This window comes from Poromitra crassiceps (genome assembly GCF_964638095.1).
Source record: "Poromitra crassiceps genome assembly, chromosome: 9".
Taxonomy (NCBI): domain Eukaryota; kingdom Metazoa; phylum Chordata; class Actinopteri; order Beryciformes; family Melamphaidae; genus Poromitra; species Poromitra crassiceps.
This window is the reverse complement of record NC_139630.1, coordinates 55,478,958-55,496,445: the sequence shown is the minus strand read 5'-3', so window position 1 is coordinate 55,496,445 and position 17,488 is coordinate 55,478,958. Positions and strand designations below refer to the sequence as shown.

Below are 17,488 nucleotides of genomic sequence, written 5' to 3'. Positions count from 1 at the left end.
ATTGTAAAACTTAATAACTGCTGCGACCAGCCTGCAGTGGATCATCTATTCTAGATAGTAATAGCTAGATCTATAACCGGAAGTGCCTTCATTCCCTTATTGTGGCTGCTGGCTTCACGCTGCTGCTGATGTTGCTCATAGCTCGCGAGACGCTACGCTAGCCGAGCGTAGCTGTCACCTGCTCATCCTGTCCAAGTAGACACGTTTGGCTTCGCAGCCTGTCATCAACATTTATGGAGAGAACCGAAGGGAAATAATCAACATTTTACCTACCAACCTCGATCAACGTGAACTGTGTGTTTACGTTCACGTTTTATCCTCGAAAGGCTAGTGACGTCTAGGCTATAACGCTAACTCGCTCAGCAGTCAATTATCTTTAACGTCGTATCAAAAATATTCCCAAAGTAAACAAGCCATACCGCTAGCACGATGAGACTCGACAGCAGTGCAAGCAGCCATGGTTAACGGCATGACACGTGTTCAGGTATTAAGTTGTTATATAACGTTACGCCTTATTATTGTCGACATCATCCCCGTGTGGTGTCAGTGTGGGGAAAGATGAACGTGCCGTTGGGAAGACACGGGTTAATCGGTCTCGCTGTAGGAGCTACAGCCGGCCTGGGCTTGATAGCTCTCATCATCTACAAAGAAGTGAGCAGAAGAAGATCTCAAAGTCTGCTGCTGGAGGCCCGGAGTCTGCTGCCAGAGGCCCGGCCCGCACGGCCCGAGGACGGCCCGGAGAGCCTGGATGATCCAGGTAGGACCTGCATGGACGGTGTCATGCCGAGAATTGCATCCCCACCTTCCGGGAGCATATTGTAATGATTTATACGGAAACTTAACTGTTTAAAAATGATATAATTGTCTGGGTAGACGTGATCTCCAAGCCAGGGGATCTGGGGACTTTGATGCATTAGATCCGCGTGGAGGTGACTTCCATGCTTGGGGCTCTCTTCTGGCTCATGGAAGCCGACTTTGGTGCTTAAAATCCGGGTACAGAGGACCTCGAGACCTGGGGAGTGGGGATCTCTCCTGGCTTCATGGAGGGGGGTGCAAATCTCGGCAGTTTGTACCTGCCGAGATTTGCATCCCTGTTTTTAAGTTAAAACAGTCCCAAAATATGGTGGTGGTGCCATTCTCGGCGGGGGTGCAAAACTCGGCATGACACCTGCATGGACGGTGCACTGTGCACACGACAGAGGGTACAGAGTGAGGGACTTTGACCTGACAGACAGGTTCATGTCAGGGTCAAATGTGTGTAGATGTTAACGTTTGCCACTACGGAAATCCCTAACACAATAATCATTGTAGTGTTCAATGTATATAACTATTGATCAAGACTTGTATTGAGAAAATTAACTGTTATTGGAGTTTTGTTCATGTATGTTTGGCACAGTTGCACCACAAACTATAACGGTGACACTGACCAAATTAATCATGACTCCATGCATAACGAATAATTGATCTATCATTAAAGAATAAACAAAAAGCCTAGCCCACTTTTGTTCTATGATAGAGAGGCTGACTTTATTTTAATTGCATCTACTTGAGCCCAGTCAGGAGGATCATTGATACTGATTAGTGAGCTAAGCAGTTTCAACCTCTGTATCTGTATCTGTATCTGCCTCTGTATCTGTCTCTAACGCTAACCTAGCCCCAAAGTGACCCTACTACTGTACTTAGTGTATATTTATATTATACACTTGTGCACTATTAGGGTCACATAGCGTTGCATAAGGCAATAGTGGGGAACGGCTGTTCAAAACGCTCTCCTACCCGTCTCCCACGTCCGATTGCAGGTCCGAAGATATGATAGTCCTCCTACGGAAGCCAGTAATTTAGTGGTGGTTAAAATTATACTGCTGCATGAAACAACCGTTTAAAAGTAGTCTTTCCACAGCCTGTGCTGTATTGAGGACAGGAGAAGCTTCTTAGTGCCGGCAGGAACCTTGGGAGTTTAAGTTTTTCATGACATGTTTTGCTTCTCAGGTGCGCTGGATTTGATGATTTGATCACTGACTGAGCCGCCGTCTTGGATCCGTGTGACTGCATCATGTGTTGTTTGCTCGCCGCGTGCAAGCGGTGCACCATGATAGTGAGATCAAACACACCCTGCTGTAAATTCAGCGCAGGCTGTGGAAAGACTGCTTTCAAACTGTTGTTTCACGCAAGCAGTATCATTTTAACAGCGACGGTCAAATTACTGGCTTCACTAGGAGGACGATCATATCTTCGGATCTGCAATCGGATATAATAATACTGCACGAGTGTACTATAGTATACGAAGTACAGTAGTAGGGTCACTTTGGGGCTAACGCTAACCCAGCCCTTAGTGGGCGATTTGATCCAATTGAACAAGATTTAACCTGCTGCTACATAGTTTTTCCACTCAGACATGATCTCATTACTATTTTGTGATAATAATGGGGATGCCAACTGTCAGCTTTCCTCTTTCTGTCCACGATTTTTACAATCACAAATAGAGACAGTCCGGCGGACTGTCTCCGCATGTCTGGGAACGCCCATACAGGCTCTAGGAACGCCCACAATAGACGCTGGTTAGCTGGCTCAGCCTTGCTGGGGGCGGGGTCAGGGTGGGGTAAATTCCCCCGTTCTATCCATTCAGCAAAGTTAGAATTTAGCTGATAGCCCAGCCCCAGGCAGACACGATCGAGGGATTTAACCACTGCAGTAAACGCACATCTGAGCAGACGTCTTGTGTTCTGCTCTAGAACCCCCAAACATGTAATTTAGAGCCGCAGCACCGTCAGCCCATGAGATATATGGGCGGTTTTACCCCACTCGCGCGCCAGCCGTTTAACATTTTGTGGGCGTTCCCAGACATGCAGACTGTCTCTATAATGTTGATCCGGACTGGATTGAAATCATTGAATAGCTCCGGCAAAAATGGCTACATTTCAAGACTTTCCTTTATTAACACTAATCTTGTCCAGAATCCAGACAGGGTTTTAAGTCTCTGTGGATAAGACTGACAGCTGACATTTAGGTGAGCATACACCCACACGTGTCCCATGTCGTCCCTCTCTGTGCCTCAGAGGCGGAGGAGGCGCAGCAGCGCGCCCTGGTGGCGGTGGAGGCGGTGGCGCAGGGTCTGTCCGAGGAGCAGCAGCTGGAGCTCAGGCAGCAGCTGGATGTGGTGCTGAGCTGTGTGGCGTCGCTGCGCTCGGAGGTGGCCGAGCTGCGGGGAGGCCTGCAGGACATCGCCCTGAAGATCATCCAGGATGTCAAGTGAGTGAGTGAGTGGCAGGTAATGGCAGCTGAAAGGGATTCAGTGTCCTCCTGCACAAGGACACTGCATTTGTACATTTGGCTGGTAAGTTTGCTACCATCCGTGCCGCCGCTGTAACGTTACTACACAAGGAGCCGCTCGCAACCATAAAATCATGCTACTCTTGATAGTGAGAGAAAAACAACAACAGATGTGTAAAGTAGCATAGTTCTAAGCCAAATAACGTAGCCAAGTTACTACTTTGATTAACAATACATCTAGAAAAAGTAACTAGATAGAAATAAGTGAAAAATGCACTGAATGAGAAGAGTAGCTCTGGAAGGCTGCTCCACCAGCCTGACCTCCTACTGGATACGACCCAACACGTCCCCCAGCCTGACCTCCTACTGGATACAACCCAACACGTCCCCCAGCCTGACCTCCTACTGGATACAACCCAACACGTCCACCAGCCTGACCTCCTACTGGATACAACCCAACATGTCCACCAGCCTGACCTCCTACTGGATACGACCCAACACGTCCCCCAGCCTGACCTCCTACTGGATACAACCCAACACGTCCCCCAGCCTGACCTCCTACTGGATACAACCCAACACGTCCACCAGCCTGACCTCCTACTGGATACAACCCAACACGTCCCCCAGCCTGACCTCCTACTGGATACAACCCAACATGTCCACCAGCCTGACCTCCTACTGGATACAACCCAACACGTCCACCAGCCTGACCTCCTACTGGATACGACCCAACACGTCCCCCAGCCTGACCTCCTACTGGATACAACCCAACACGTCCCCCAGCCTGACCTCCTACTGGATACGACCCAACACGTCCCCCAGCCTGACCTCCTACTGGATACAACCCAACACGTCCACCAGCCTGACCTCCTACTGGATACAACCCAACACGTCCACCAGCCTGACCTCCTACTGGATACGACCCAACACGTCCCCCAGCCTGACCTCCTACTGGATACAACCCAACACGTCCCCCAGCCTGACCTCCTACTGGATACGACCCAACACGTCCCCCAGCCTGACCTCCTACTGGATACAACCCAACACGTCGCCCAGCCTGACCTCCTACTGGATACGACCCAACACGTCCCCCAGCCTGACCTCCTACTGGATACGACCCAACACGTCCCCCAGCCTGACCTCCTACTGGATACAACCCAACACGTCCCCCAGCCTGACCTCCTACTGGATACGACCCAACACGTCCCCCAGCCTGACCTCCTACTGGATACAACCCAACACGTCGCCCAGCCTGACCTCCTACTGGATACGACCCAACACGTCCCCCAGCCTGACCTCCTACTGGATACGACCCAACACGTCCCCCAGCCTGACCTCCTACTGGATACAACCCAACACGTCCCCCAGCCTGACCTCCTACTGGATACAACCCAACACGTCCCCCAGCCTGACCTCCTACTGGATACGACCCAACACGTCGCCCAGCCTGACCTCCTACTGGATACAACCCAACACGTCGCCCAGCCTGACCTCCTACTGGATACAACCCAACACGTCCCCCAGCCTGACCTCCTACTGGATACAACCCAACACGTCCCCCAGCCTGACCTCCTACTGGATACAACCCAACACGTCCCCCAGCCTGACCACCTACTGGATACAACCCAACATGTCCACCAGCCTGACCTCCTACTGGATACAACCCAACATGTCCCCCAGCCTGACCTCCTACTGGATACAACCCAACATGTCCACCAGCCTGACCTCCTACTGGATACAACCCAACATGTCCACCAGCCTGACCTCCTACTGGATACAACCCAACATGTCCCCCAGCCTGACCACCTACTGGATACAACCCAACATGTCCACCAGCCTGACCTCCTACTGGATACAACCCAACATGTCCACCAGCCTGACCTCCTACTGGATACAACCCAACATGTCCACCAGCCTGACCTCCTACTGGATACAACCCAACATGTCCACCAGCCTGACCTCCTACTGGATACAACCCAACATGTCCACCAGCCTGACCTCCTACTGGATACAACCCAACATGTCCACCAGCCTGACCTCCTACTGGATACAACCCAACATGTCCACCAGCCTGACCTCCTACTGGATACGACCCAACACGTCCCCCAGCCTGACCTCCTACTGGATACGACCCAACACGTCCCCCAGCCTGACCTCCTACTGGATACAACCCAACACGTCCCCCAGCCTGACCTCCTACTGGATACGACCCAACACGTCCCCCAGCCTGACCTCCTACTGGATACAACCCAACACGTCGCCCAGCCTGACCTCCTACTGGATACGACCCAACACGTCCCCCAGCCTGACCTCCTACTGGATACGACCCAACACGTCCCCCAGCCTGACCTCCTACTGGATACAACCCAACACGTCCCCCAGCCTGACCTCCTACTGGATACAACCCAACACGTCCCCCAGCCTGACCTCCTACTGGATACGACCCAACACGTCGCCCAGCCTGACCTCCTACTGGATACAACCCAACACGTCGCCCAGCCTGACCTCCTACTGGATACAACCCAACACGTCCCCCAGCCTGACCTCCTACTGGATACAACCCAACACGTCCCCCAGCCTGACCTCCTACTGGATACAACCCAACACGTCCCCCAGCCTGACCACCTACTGGATACAACCCAACATGTCCACCAGCCTGACCTCCTACTGGATACAACCCAACATGTCCCCCAGCCTGACCTCCTACTGGATACAACCCAACATGTCCACCAGCCTGACCTCCTACTGGATACAACCCAACATGTCCACCAGCCTGACCTCCTACTGGATACAACCCAACATGTCCACCAGCCTGACCACCTACTGGATACAACCCAACATGTCCACCAGCCTGACCTCCTACTGGATACAACCCAACATGTCCACCAGCCTGACCTCCTACTGGATACAACCCAACATGTCCACCAGCCTGACCTCCTACTGGATACAACCCAACATGTCCCCCAGCCTGACCACCTACTGGATACAACCCAACATGTCCACCAGCCTGACCTCCTACTGGATACAACCCAACATGTCCACCAGCCTGACCTCCTACTGGATACAACCCAACATGTCCACCAGCCTGACCTCCTACTGGATACAACCCAACATGTCCACCAGCCTGACCTCCTACTGGATACAACCCAACATGTCCACCAGCCTGACCTCCTACTGGATACAACCCAACATGTCCACCAGCCTGACCTCCTACTGGATACAACCCAACATGTCCACCAGCCTGACCTCCTACTGGATACAACCCAACATGTCCACCAGCCTGACCTCCTACTGGATACAACCCAACATGTCCACCAGCCTGACCTCCTACTGGATACAACCCAACACGTCCCCCAGCCTGACCTCCTACTGGATACGACCCAACACGTCCCCCAGCCTGACCTCCTACTGGATACAACCCAACACGTCCCCCAGCCTGACCTCCTACTGGATACAACCCAACACATCATTTGTACAAGCAGCTGAATCTCAACGTTATGCGTCCTCTAGCGGTCGTGTGAATAACAGCCCAGTCTCAGAGTTTGGTGAAAATATAACCTCGAGTCGTGCGGGATTTGAAACCTGGGGCCGCTGGCTTGACAGCCGCCTGTCGTAACGGCTACCAGTTCATTGCTGTCCGTACCCCTAACCCACACCCTAACCCCCCTAACCCTAACCCTAACCCACACCCTAACCCACACCCTAATCCTAAAGTTTTTATGGAAGAAAAGTCGCTTTTTCAACTTGCCTTTGGGCGGAAGTCGCGTAGTACTTTTTCTCTGCCACTGAGGGCCGCTAGTCTAGCAGATGTGGTATATGGTCGTATTGCAGTGAATCGCAGTGATACGACGTCATTGGTCGTATGAGTTGGAGGACATGTTGTGCTCCCCGTGTAGCGCAAGTCTCATCGACTAGTCGACGTCTCCTGGTAGGCTTCGACTTGCAGTAGCAACGTCGACGAGTCTATGCAACCCCTACTCTGTAGTATGTAAACGTGAATATGAATGGAATATTCCATAAGCAAATCATGTAAACACCTTAATCGAAATATTGTCTTATTTCGATTAAGGATCAATAGTCAGATTATTTGCAGTCCATGTAAATATAGTCACTGTCATGATCTCCCCGTCATATCCTCACGGTGGAGTTATCCTGTTCAGAAACACTACAGTGACTCTAGAAGTGGAGCTGCCTTCAGCTGCACTCAGGGTGGTGTTGTTGTTGTTGTTGTTGTTGTTGTTGTTGTTGTTGTTGTTGTTGTTGTTTGACTCGTGCTTGTGTTTCTCCTGCCTGGGTTCAGGAAGGGTGTGGAGGACAGCCAGCGGGCGCGCCGCCGCCGACACTTTGTCCACAGGGAGCGCAGCGACTCTCAGAGCTCCAGCTCCGTCTACTTCACCGCCAGCCAGGGAGCCTCCAGCGCCTACGAGGGAGAGACCAGCGAGGGCGGGTACGTACGTGACGGCCAGGGAGCCATTACTGTATCGGCTCACCTGCTAAAATACTATCACTATCTGTAATCCCGATTCCTCAAAAAGTATTTTTTGTGATCTGGAGTGTTGTTTGTATTGTCATTCTGATGACATCAAATCAAATGTTAGGTATGTATGTATGTGGAAAAATAACACAATTCATCGTTCAACAATAATGAATCTATGAGTGAGATTGAAAAGGCTTATCATTAGTCGTACAAAGGTGAATGCTGCCTTCATTTGGAGTCGTGTTTACGACACGAGTCCATATAAACGCCAGGTAGAGCTCACGAGTTGTGACAGAATTGTTGACGTTTTCAGAAATGGTGGAGGCCATTCATTATTAATTATTATTAATTGTTTATTATTGTAATCAACTACCCACCAATTCTTATCAAATACTAAGTGTCTTGTCTCAAGCAGATTTATAATGCATTTATGTCTGCCTAGCAACGGCCTCTCACAATGTAACCGCTTGACCATTCGAAGGCAGCAAAACAGCAGTAACTTAGTGTTTTAAGGCCATGGCTGTTACAGTACAAAGAAATAGCTTTGTGGAGACAGATACATGCTGTAATGGTTTCTCTGTCTCACTGCTCAAGCGGTTACTGCTCTCTGCTCTCACAGAGGCCTCCAGTAACGGCCTGTGAGTCTGATAGGCAGGGCTCCAACATTGCGGAAGACCAAGTCAGGCTGCAATCCCAGTTTGAGCCAACTGTTGTTGGCCAGTTTCCTAATAAGCTTCATCAGGTAATCTGTCATAATAGACCCTTTTCATGGGGGCCATTTTGTGCCAAAAAGGCAGGGTAAACACAGGTGCAAGCAAAACACTAATGAGGGTTTCCAACTCCAATGATTGGAATTTGGAAACCCTCATTAGTGTGTTGATTGCACCTGTGTTTACCCTACATTTTCAGCACAAAATGGCCCCCATGAAATGGGTCTATCTCCGAGCCCGTTAGCAGCAGTTAAGCAGCGGTCAATAAAAGCTGCCAAGCGCTCCTATGGAGACCTGATTGAAGGCCACTTCAAGGAGAACGACCCTCGACGTATGTGGCAGGGCCTGAGCTCTGTCACCTCATACAAACCCAGGAGCCTGGCCATCACAGCCTGTGATGACCCCTCACTCCCAGATGTTCTGAACAATTTTTACTCCAGGTTTGATGCTATGAACACTGACCCTCCTGTCTTCACGCCCTCTAACCCCAGTGATCTGTCTGGGCTGACTGTATCAGAACATGAGGTCCGGAAGGTCCTGTCTAGGACCAAAGTCAGGAAGGCCGCTGGACCGGACGGCATTCCCCCCCGGGTCGCAAGATCCTGCTCCGAGCAGCTTGCCCCCGTGCTCACTGACCTTTTTAACATGTCACTGCAGCGCCGTATTGTCCCTAGGAGTTTTAAAGAATCTATTGTAGTCCCGGTACCTAAGAAAACACCTGTTACATGTCACAATGATTACAGGCCTATTGCCCTCACCTCAGTGCTCATGAAATGTCTAGAGCGTTTAGTGCTGGACTACATTAAGCGTCAGATCCCTCCTTCTCTTGACCCCTGGCAGTTTGCCTATAGAAAAAATAGATCTGTGGAGGACGCCATTTCCTTAGCCTTGAACTCCGTCTACGAGCACCTAGACAAAAGTAAATCTTATGTCAGAATGCTTTTTATTGACTATAGTTCTGCTTTTAACACGATCATTCCCTCACTCCTCATCCACAAACTGCAAAATCTTGGTCTGTGCGATGCTGTTTGTGAATGGATTTTTAGCTTTTTAATTCAGAGACCCCAAAGAGTGAGGATCGGTAACAATCTGTCTGAGACTCTTGTCCTCAGTACCGGCTCGCCCCAAGGCTGTATTCTTAGTGCCTTTTTATTCACTCTTTTTACTCATGACTGTATTGCCCACTTCCTTAACAATCTGATTGTAAAGTACGCGGACGACACCACCGTCATTGGGCTCATAAGCTCAAATGACGAGTCCAACTACAGACTGGAGGTGGAAAATCTAGTCAGGTGGAGCGAGGCTAACAACCTCATACTTAACGCTTCTAAAACAAAGGAGCTCGTCATCGATTTCCGCCGCACTAAGGGACCCCACCATCCCATTCTAATCAACGGCTCTGAAGTCGAGATGGTGAGGGATTTTAAATTTCTTGGTGTCACCATCTCTGATGACCTCACTTGGCACTCCAATACTAAAACAGTCATCAAAAAGGCTCAGCAACGGCTCTTCTTCTTAAGAAGACTAAAGCATTTTACCCACAACAGTCAGGTCCTCCTTAATTTTTATCGATGTATCATCGAGAGTATCCTCACCAGCTCTTTCACCATATGGTTTGGTAATCTTACTGTGAAGGAGAAAACATCTCTAAACAGAGTTGTGCGCCGTGCTCGCAGGGCAACCGGGGCCGACCTGCCTGCATTAGAAGAGCTCTACAGCTCTAGACTTCTGGCCCGTGCTTCTAGCATTGTTAGAGACCCCGCAGGTCATCCAGCCGCTAACCTCTTTAACCTACTTCCCCTCGGCAGACGCTACCGTTCTATAAAATGCTCTACCACTCGTTTTGCAAAGAGCTTTTTTCCAAGTGCGGTACGCAGTCTGAATGACCTTAATACCAAACGCTAGATTCTACACCCGCCAAGCTGTAGACCATGCCTTACTTTTTGTTGCTTTTCCTTTGTATAAGATGTCTTATACCTAACTGTACATGCAATGTTGCCTCTATGCATAGGCACTTTATCTTAATTCAGGTGCACTTTAATTATCTTGCACTTTAAAACTTGAGCTGGTGAACTCGGTTCTATCCAATAGGCACTTGTCACCTTTTTATTCCTTTTATTCTTTTTACATGGTATCTAAATGTTTTTATATGCTGTCCTGTGATTTGTTATGTATGTTTTTTAAGCTCCTAGCACCCCAATTCCAATGCAGTCCCTACTGTAAATGGCAAATAAAGTGACTTGACTTGACTTGACTTGTTAAATTGTGCCTCGTGTGGCTAATGCTGATTCACTAACTGATGAGATTTACTGGTAGGTTTAATTTGATTTGATTTGATTTGATTCCATTTTATTTCAAATATGCAAGAAGAAAAACATTTACAATTTACAGAATAAAAAACAAACAAACAAAGGTCTCACTTTTTCTTTTCTTTTTTTCTTTTTTTTTTTCCTTCTTTCACTTCTTAGCATATTTGAAAGGGAGTGGGAAGAAGTATACACTTTTTTAATCCCACCCCTTTCATTAAATCATTAATTCATTCCCTTGCAAGCTATTTTATGATAATGCATTATATTGTCTTTAGAGAAACGGACTAGCAAAGAAAATAATAATAATAATTGCATTCAACAGAACCAAACATCAATCAAAGTAGTATCAAACCTAAAGTGTGCTTAATTGAATACATTGCATAGTTATAATGTTGTTTCTAATGGAGTTTCTGATTGATCCCCCATCATTTAAAAACAACCCTGCGTTTCCCAGGTACTCGACGGCGTACGCCGATTCAGACTACACCGACCGCGACACCGACAGAGAGGAGGGCGACCGGGAGCCGGAGCAGGAGTCTGAGGAAGAGGAGGAAGACCAGAGCTGTGCCACGGTGCTCACCCTGCGCCAGGACGACTCCCAGGAGGAGGAGGTGGAGGAGGAGGAGGAGGAGGTGGTGGAGGAGGAGCAGGGCAGTGTGGAGCTGCTGACCGAGGTTCCCAGCGGGGAGCTGGCTCTGCTGCTGGCTCAGAGCGACATCCTGCACACGGGCGATGCCAGTTTGAAAGCAGAAGGCTTCCGTCTGCTGCTCGCCCACAGAGCGCAGGTGAGTGTTGCTCGCCCACAGAGCGCAGGTGAGCGACAAGAGGCCATGCTAAGTTTAAACCTCACCACCGCCCGTGTCGTGGCTGTTCACATTTTTTGCTTACGGAAGATGAGACACAAGTGGAAAATGAGTATATGAAAATATCTGTCATTTTCTTAACGGGGATGTCATGGCATCTCTTAAATCAGATTATTTTTGTCACACTCATTTGGTTATTTGGCAGTGTGCAGCATATACCTATAGAGACACTGCAAAACGCGTCATCATTCAGAAGCCACGCCCAAGACGGGGGAAAATACAAGGAAGCACTGCCTGACGACTGCAGCGAGCAAAACAAACCGCGGCTAACCGGGGCGAACGGAGGAACTCTCGTCGGATAGAAATAGTTTTGCAGGGTTTTACAGGGATTTGGACAGTTTTCTTTTTAGATAATGTCAAAAGATTATTTCAGTACACTTCCTCCAACGGAGAGGGAAAGGTACATCGAGAAAATGAACTCAGTTGGCCTGGAGCAGTGTCCCTTTTCATTGCCCAAACAACGCTGGATAAACGATCCCACACAGTGGCCTGAAGGGAAATACTATGACAACATGAGCTTTTAGGCATGTTTAAATTAATGAAAATAACGCTGGTGTAACGTCAGACAGATGGCATCAGACGCGCTGGCGTTCTCCTATGTCACGTAGTTGCACACAAAGATCATAGGAAGATGAACACTCCAACTTACTTCCTTGACAGCTAAATCCACATTTTCTTCTCGCGAATGCTCAATGGCTTCCTTGTTTTGCTCGGGAGTACAAAAAAACTTTAATTGGCGATTTTTCACATTTGTTGTCTGCGCAGCCCACCACACAACAGCTTTTAGCTATGTTTAATTCAAGGAAAATGACGCTGGTGAATGGGAGTGAATGGAGCGATTTCCCCCATGATGGGCGTGGCCTATTTCATGAGGTGTCTCTCTAAAGGTATATCGTATATGTAGCAATTAGTAATGCAGTTGCTGCTATGTGCTGTGTGTATATATATATATATATATATATATATATATATATATATATATATAATATTATATATGTGCTGTGTATGTATGTGTCAGTATGGAGACAGCAGGGAGTTTCTGTGGCGACTGGCGCGGGCCTACAGCGACATGTACGACTCCACAGAGGACAAGCAAGAAAAGAAGACCTACGCAGAGCAGGGTAACACACACACACACACACTCACTCTCTCTCTCTCTCCATATTGAAATAAAATGACTGAGAATCTGTCATTTTCTTTCAAAAAACATATGGCTTAAGGTCCTTACACATCGGGAGCGTTTTTTCAGTGCGATTAATTTGCACGTCAATATTTTCCGAACCTATATCAGTCAATGCAACCGTGCATACCAATGGCGAAGTTTCGCTGAGCGTTATTGCGGCGTTTATTTTTTCGAACTGCGGTCGGTTTTTTCGGAAATTTCCTTCCGACGTGTACACATCTGTGCCTGTGGATTGACAGGTGGGTCAAAACTCGCATCGCAATTTCGTGCTGTATATTCGCATCGCTCTTGATGTGTAAGGACCTTTAGTATGGCTACAATTGTACCAGTGTAGTTGGGCAGAATAGCAGACATTACTGTTCCAGACAGATCAAATTGGTTCAATCACCAGAATGTTCCTTGGTAATGCTGATGTGGTCTGGAGAAGGAGGAAGACTAAACTAGTTTTCGACATTTAAATTTCCGGTTTTGAACTTTGAGCTCCTCTTCCAGGTCGTGAGGAGGCAGAGATCGCCCTGAAGAAGAACGGCCTGAACGCCGAGTGCCACAAATGGTAAGATACCGACAATTAAATTTTACACAACTTTCTGAGTGCAAAAAAAAAAGAAAAGTGTCGATGTTGTTGCTTCAACCTGTGAAACTTCCAGCTGTCTATTTTTGATCTGATGAATGTTTTGGTGCAGGTTTGCGGTGCTCACAGGGTTGACCTCACAGTATGAGAGCATGCATGGCAAACTGAAGAGCAACCACATACTAAAGGTAACACATGTACATTTAGTGCAAAGCCCATCCTACTCTTGCACTTCTAAAGGCCCACACGCACAGGGAGCGAATCTTGACGCTCGTCATTTGCTCTGTCGAGCAACACTTATCAAAGCAGCCTTTAGAATCAGGGTCAGTATGGAAATACCTTGTGGGGTTTCATGACATAATAATAATAATTGTATAATATATATATATAATAATAATAGTTTAATGACATAAGAGAGTTGTGTGCAGAATTTGACTCTCCTTGTCCCAACCATGTAGGAGCATTTAGAGCGAGCGATCGCCCTCCGAGACGACGACCCGCTGTGCTTCTACCTGCTGGGTCGATGGTGCTATGAGGTGAGCCAAGGAAACACCTTCCCTAATGTCTTCTCAGTGCACTTTTGATCATCCAATCATACCAGGACACACAAATGGAACATTCACACATGAACCTGACCTTCTCACATTGTGATTGAGTATCACAGGGTATCCGCGGGGTCGTACAAGTATTGAAAGGCAATAAATACATTTAGTGAAAAGTATTAAAAAGGCTTAATCACCATTTTATGAGGTATCCAATTTTGGTTAGCTGAAAGTTTGTGTGAATTGATTTATTTATTTTGCCCCTATTTTGCTCCGCCTTCATTTAGAGCAAATTCCAATCATTGAAGTTTGAAACCCTCATTAGTGTTTTGCTTGCACCTGTGTTTACCCTGCCTTTTCGACACAAAATGGCCCCCGGGAGAAGGGTCTATTGTAGGAACCCTATCGTGTAAGTAGAGCCAAGATGTCTCCGTGCAACATGGCCAGGGCTTGAAGTTATTGATGCCAGCTGTTGCTGCTGTTCCTCTGTAGGTGTCCACCCTGGGCTGGCTGGAGAAGAAGGCAGCTGCTGCTCTGTACGAACAGCCACCCAGCTCCACTCTGCACGACGCCCTCGAGAACTTCCTCAAGGTATCGCTCCACAGCGGCAAAGCCAGAGATTTCGGCTGTACTTCTGCAGAGTGACTATAAAAGAGTTCAAGTCCATGCCCACGTTTAGGGCTGAACAATGAATTGAAATTTTTATCAAAATCGTAATATGGGTTACTACAATTTTCTACTGCAATTTTCAAATCACAGGAGAGGCACAATATTTGTTAAGCCATAAATAGAAAACTCTTTCTGGTTCTTTTCTCAACTCAATCTTTGCTCAGTGTTTCTGTTGTGCATTCACTTCCAGGCAGAGGAACTCAATCCAGGTTTCTCCAAGACAGCGAGACTTTACATCGCCAAGGTAAAGAATCAACGTCACTGAATTCACCAAGTACAATAAAGACGAGGGATTTTGTCCCGCGTGTATTTTATGCTGGGGTATATTGGCAACTTTACACCGTAACATTGACTGTGCATTTTTTGGTGTTGATTGTCTTCTAGTGTCACAAGGAGCTGGGAAACCTCTCTGAGGCGAAAAACTGGACTGAGCTGGCCATGCAGACGCCTGCTACCGCTAACGAAGTGAGACCAAACTCCACTCCTCATTTGAACTGATACTCGTTTCTGCACACCATGTGGTTATATTGTTGTGGAAGCTATTTGGAAATCACAGGCATTAATAATGTGGTTTTGTGCTTCCCTAATGTTCAAATCTTTTCACTAATGTCAGTTGTCCTTCCTTTATTTCCAAGGATGAAGAATTGGCTAAATTGGAGGTTCAGCTCGGCGTTTTAACTGACAAGGCAACTGACCACTGACTTTCCACCGGCGACCAGTAGGTGGAGTCATGCAGCCGATGCCACCGATTGGCTAGCTAGACCGCCAATCAGTGATCATCCAATCAGACTCACTCTACAAATAAAGCGCACAATATCTCCCCCTCGCTTCACTTCTGGTCAGAAAGATTATATCCGTCTGTCATACTGTCACTGTGAAATGATATGGAGTGAGTTTTTGAAGTATATTTATTTATTGAAAATGTAATAATTGAAGTCGGTACCACTGAGTAATATTATTTATTGTTACCTTAATTTTTGAACTATTTATTGTTTGCCTTTATATCTGATAATCACCTTTGAACATTCTATGTCAAGTTTTGTTTTGCAGCGGTTTTGTTAATCCGGCAGGCAGAGCTTCGAGTTTATCAGATATAAGTTCTTAGGAATTTTTCCAAGGTTCTCCAAAAGCAGTGGTGAGGTCCAAAAAATGTATAGAATCTATACTTTAGATAGTGTGTGTTGCTTGTGATATGGGTTCAGGAAGCCTGGAACAAAAGGTAACAAATTAGCAAAGAAAACGGTTATCTCAGGACAAAGTGAGTGGCATCATTTTTATATCGGTAGGAGAGCGAATCACATTAAATGTTGGTTTTAACGACACTGGTATAAAATGAAAAGCAAGTCGTGCTTTCATGGAGTTGGATGTGTGGAGGGTTACACAGCATGTCTGAAAAGTATAGATGTCAGTTTCTCAGTTTCTAGTTCTTAAATAGTTTCGAAAAAATGCCACTAAGTTTGGGAAAACGTCTAAATGTATCACCACATTGCAAATTGCTTCTACTGCATCACACAGTGATGTATTACAAAGTTGTGAGATGGTAAGAGATTAACTTTAAGCATCTAAATATTGAGGTCTAGAAACTTTCAAAATTAACATCTACAGTAAGTTTGATCAGGTTGAGGTTGAGGAAAGAAGAGTAGTTTGGGAACCATACTGCACAAATGAAGCTTTCTCGTCAATAACTGTTCTCCTGAGTGTTAAACATCCTTTTATTCTAATACTGTACTTAAATATGATGGGTCCATTGCAAATTGCTCTTTTCCAAATGTGTGTACTGTTTGCAGCTCATTTCAAAACAGTCACAGGTTAATTCTCCAGAAATTTGCAAATTTAGATGTGATACACCGCAGTAGAAAATAGTTTTTGATCAAAATGTCTTTCTTGAAGCTTAGTTAATTGTCCTTTCAATCAAGCCCATCTTCAGTTTTTTTGGGTCATTGTGTAGTACAAGGCACCTGTCTTAACAGTCATGTAATTACATGGACAATTTGCATGGATCCTTCGGTGTGGTTTTACTGTGCAAAGCATCTTACTGTCCCTACTGTACATTGTTTCCTTAAGTGCGTTTGCTTTCTTTGATTTTTCTCAGAAAATGTTTACATTCCTTTCTAATCCTTAAGTTAAGGGGGAAGATGCCTATGTGTGAGCCAATGTCTTTATAATTTAACATTACTTTGATGGCACTTTGGTTTTGTATTTTCTGTTCAAAGTTCATTTTAAAGTCCCTGCTTTGAGATTTCAGTGGGTTTCCCTTATACAGACTTAGTTTCAGTGGATGTCCTTTTAAATGTTTGAAGACATCTATAGTTTCCTAAATATACTGATCCCACGAGGAATAAAAATTCACTAATATGCACACATGGATAGTATTCAATAAAATCTTTTTCTATACATTTATTAATTCCTTGTATATTTTGTTTTGTCCAATTCCATTTGGTGTTAAATGTACAGTATGTTCTCGCTAGGGATGCGCCGATCCGATACTTGGATCGGGTATCGACGCCGATATAGCACAAAATTCTAGATCGGGTATCTGTGGGAAATGGCCCGATCCACAGACCGATCCATAGGGGCCATTCTATTCACTCAAGTTCTATGTTTGTGCAGCGTGTGACGTCATACGCTCGCAACGTGCTCACAGCGCCCATGCGCAGTTGTTTCCAAACAAGCTAGTAGCAGCATGAACACACTAACATGGAGCGAGGCAAAGGCTCCCCTATCTGGGGCTTTTTCACGCTACCTACGCCAACAAGTTCGACAGCTGCTTGCAATATCTGCAAAGTAAATGTTCCGAGAGGTGGTGACAAGACTTCACATTATAACACAACCAACTTAATCAAGCATCTCCAGAGATATCATGCTAAAGAGCATGGCGAGTTTAACGAGCTGAA

The 17,488-nt window shown here is 46.7% G+C and overlaps 1 protein-coding gene across 1 annotated transcript; it reads left to right on the top strand.

Moving 5' to 3' along the window:
- The first annotated feature begins 208 nt into the window (after positions 1–208).
- On the top strand, positions 209–16,948 carry rmdn3 (regulator of microtubule dynamics 3). The gene is made up of 12 exons (XM_083642797.1): positions 209–757; positions 3,057–3,249; positions 7,571–7,717; positions 11,221–11,551; positions 12,648–12,750; positions 13,305–13,365; positions 13,496–13,571; positions 13,842–13,919; positions 14,418–14,516; positions 14,785–14,838; positions 14,979–15,059; positions 15,230–16,948. The coding sequence occupies exons 1-12, from the start codon at positions 559–561 to the stop codon at positions 15,293–15,295; spliced, it is 1,488 nt and encodes a 495-aa protein (XP_083498923.1). The 5' UTR covers positions 209–558; the 3' UTR covers positions 15,296–16,948.
- The last annotated feature ends 540 nt before the right edge of the window (positions 16,949–17,488 follow it).

What these genes read in the sequence shown, in the direction of transcription:
- rmdn3 (XM_083642797.1), top strand. Translation starts at nt 559, where the DNA reads ATGAACGTGCCGTTGGGAAGACACGGGTTAATCGGTCTCGCTGTAGGA. An exon ending in AAGATCATCCAGGATGTCAA is followed by an intron (nt 3,250 to 7,570) that starts GTGAGTGAGTGA and finishes GCCTGGGTTCAG; the next exon opens with GAAGGGTGTGGAGGACAGCC. An exon ending in TGCTCGCCCACAGAGCGCAG is followed by an intron (nt 11,552 to 12,647) that starts GTGAGTGTTGCT and finishes TGTATGTGTCAG; the next exon opens with TATGGAGACAGCAGGGAGTT.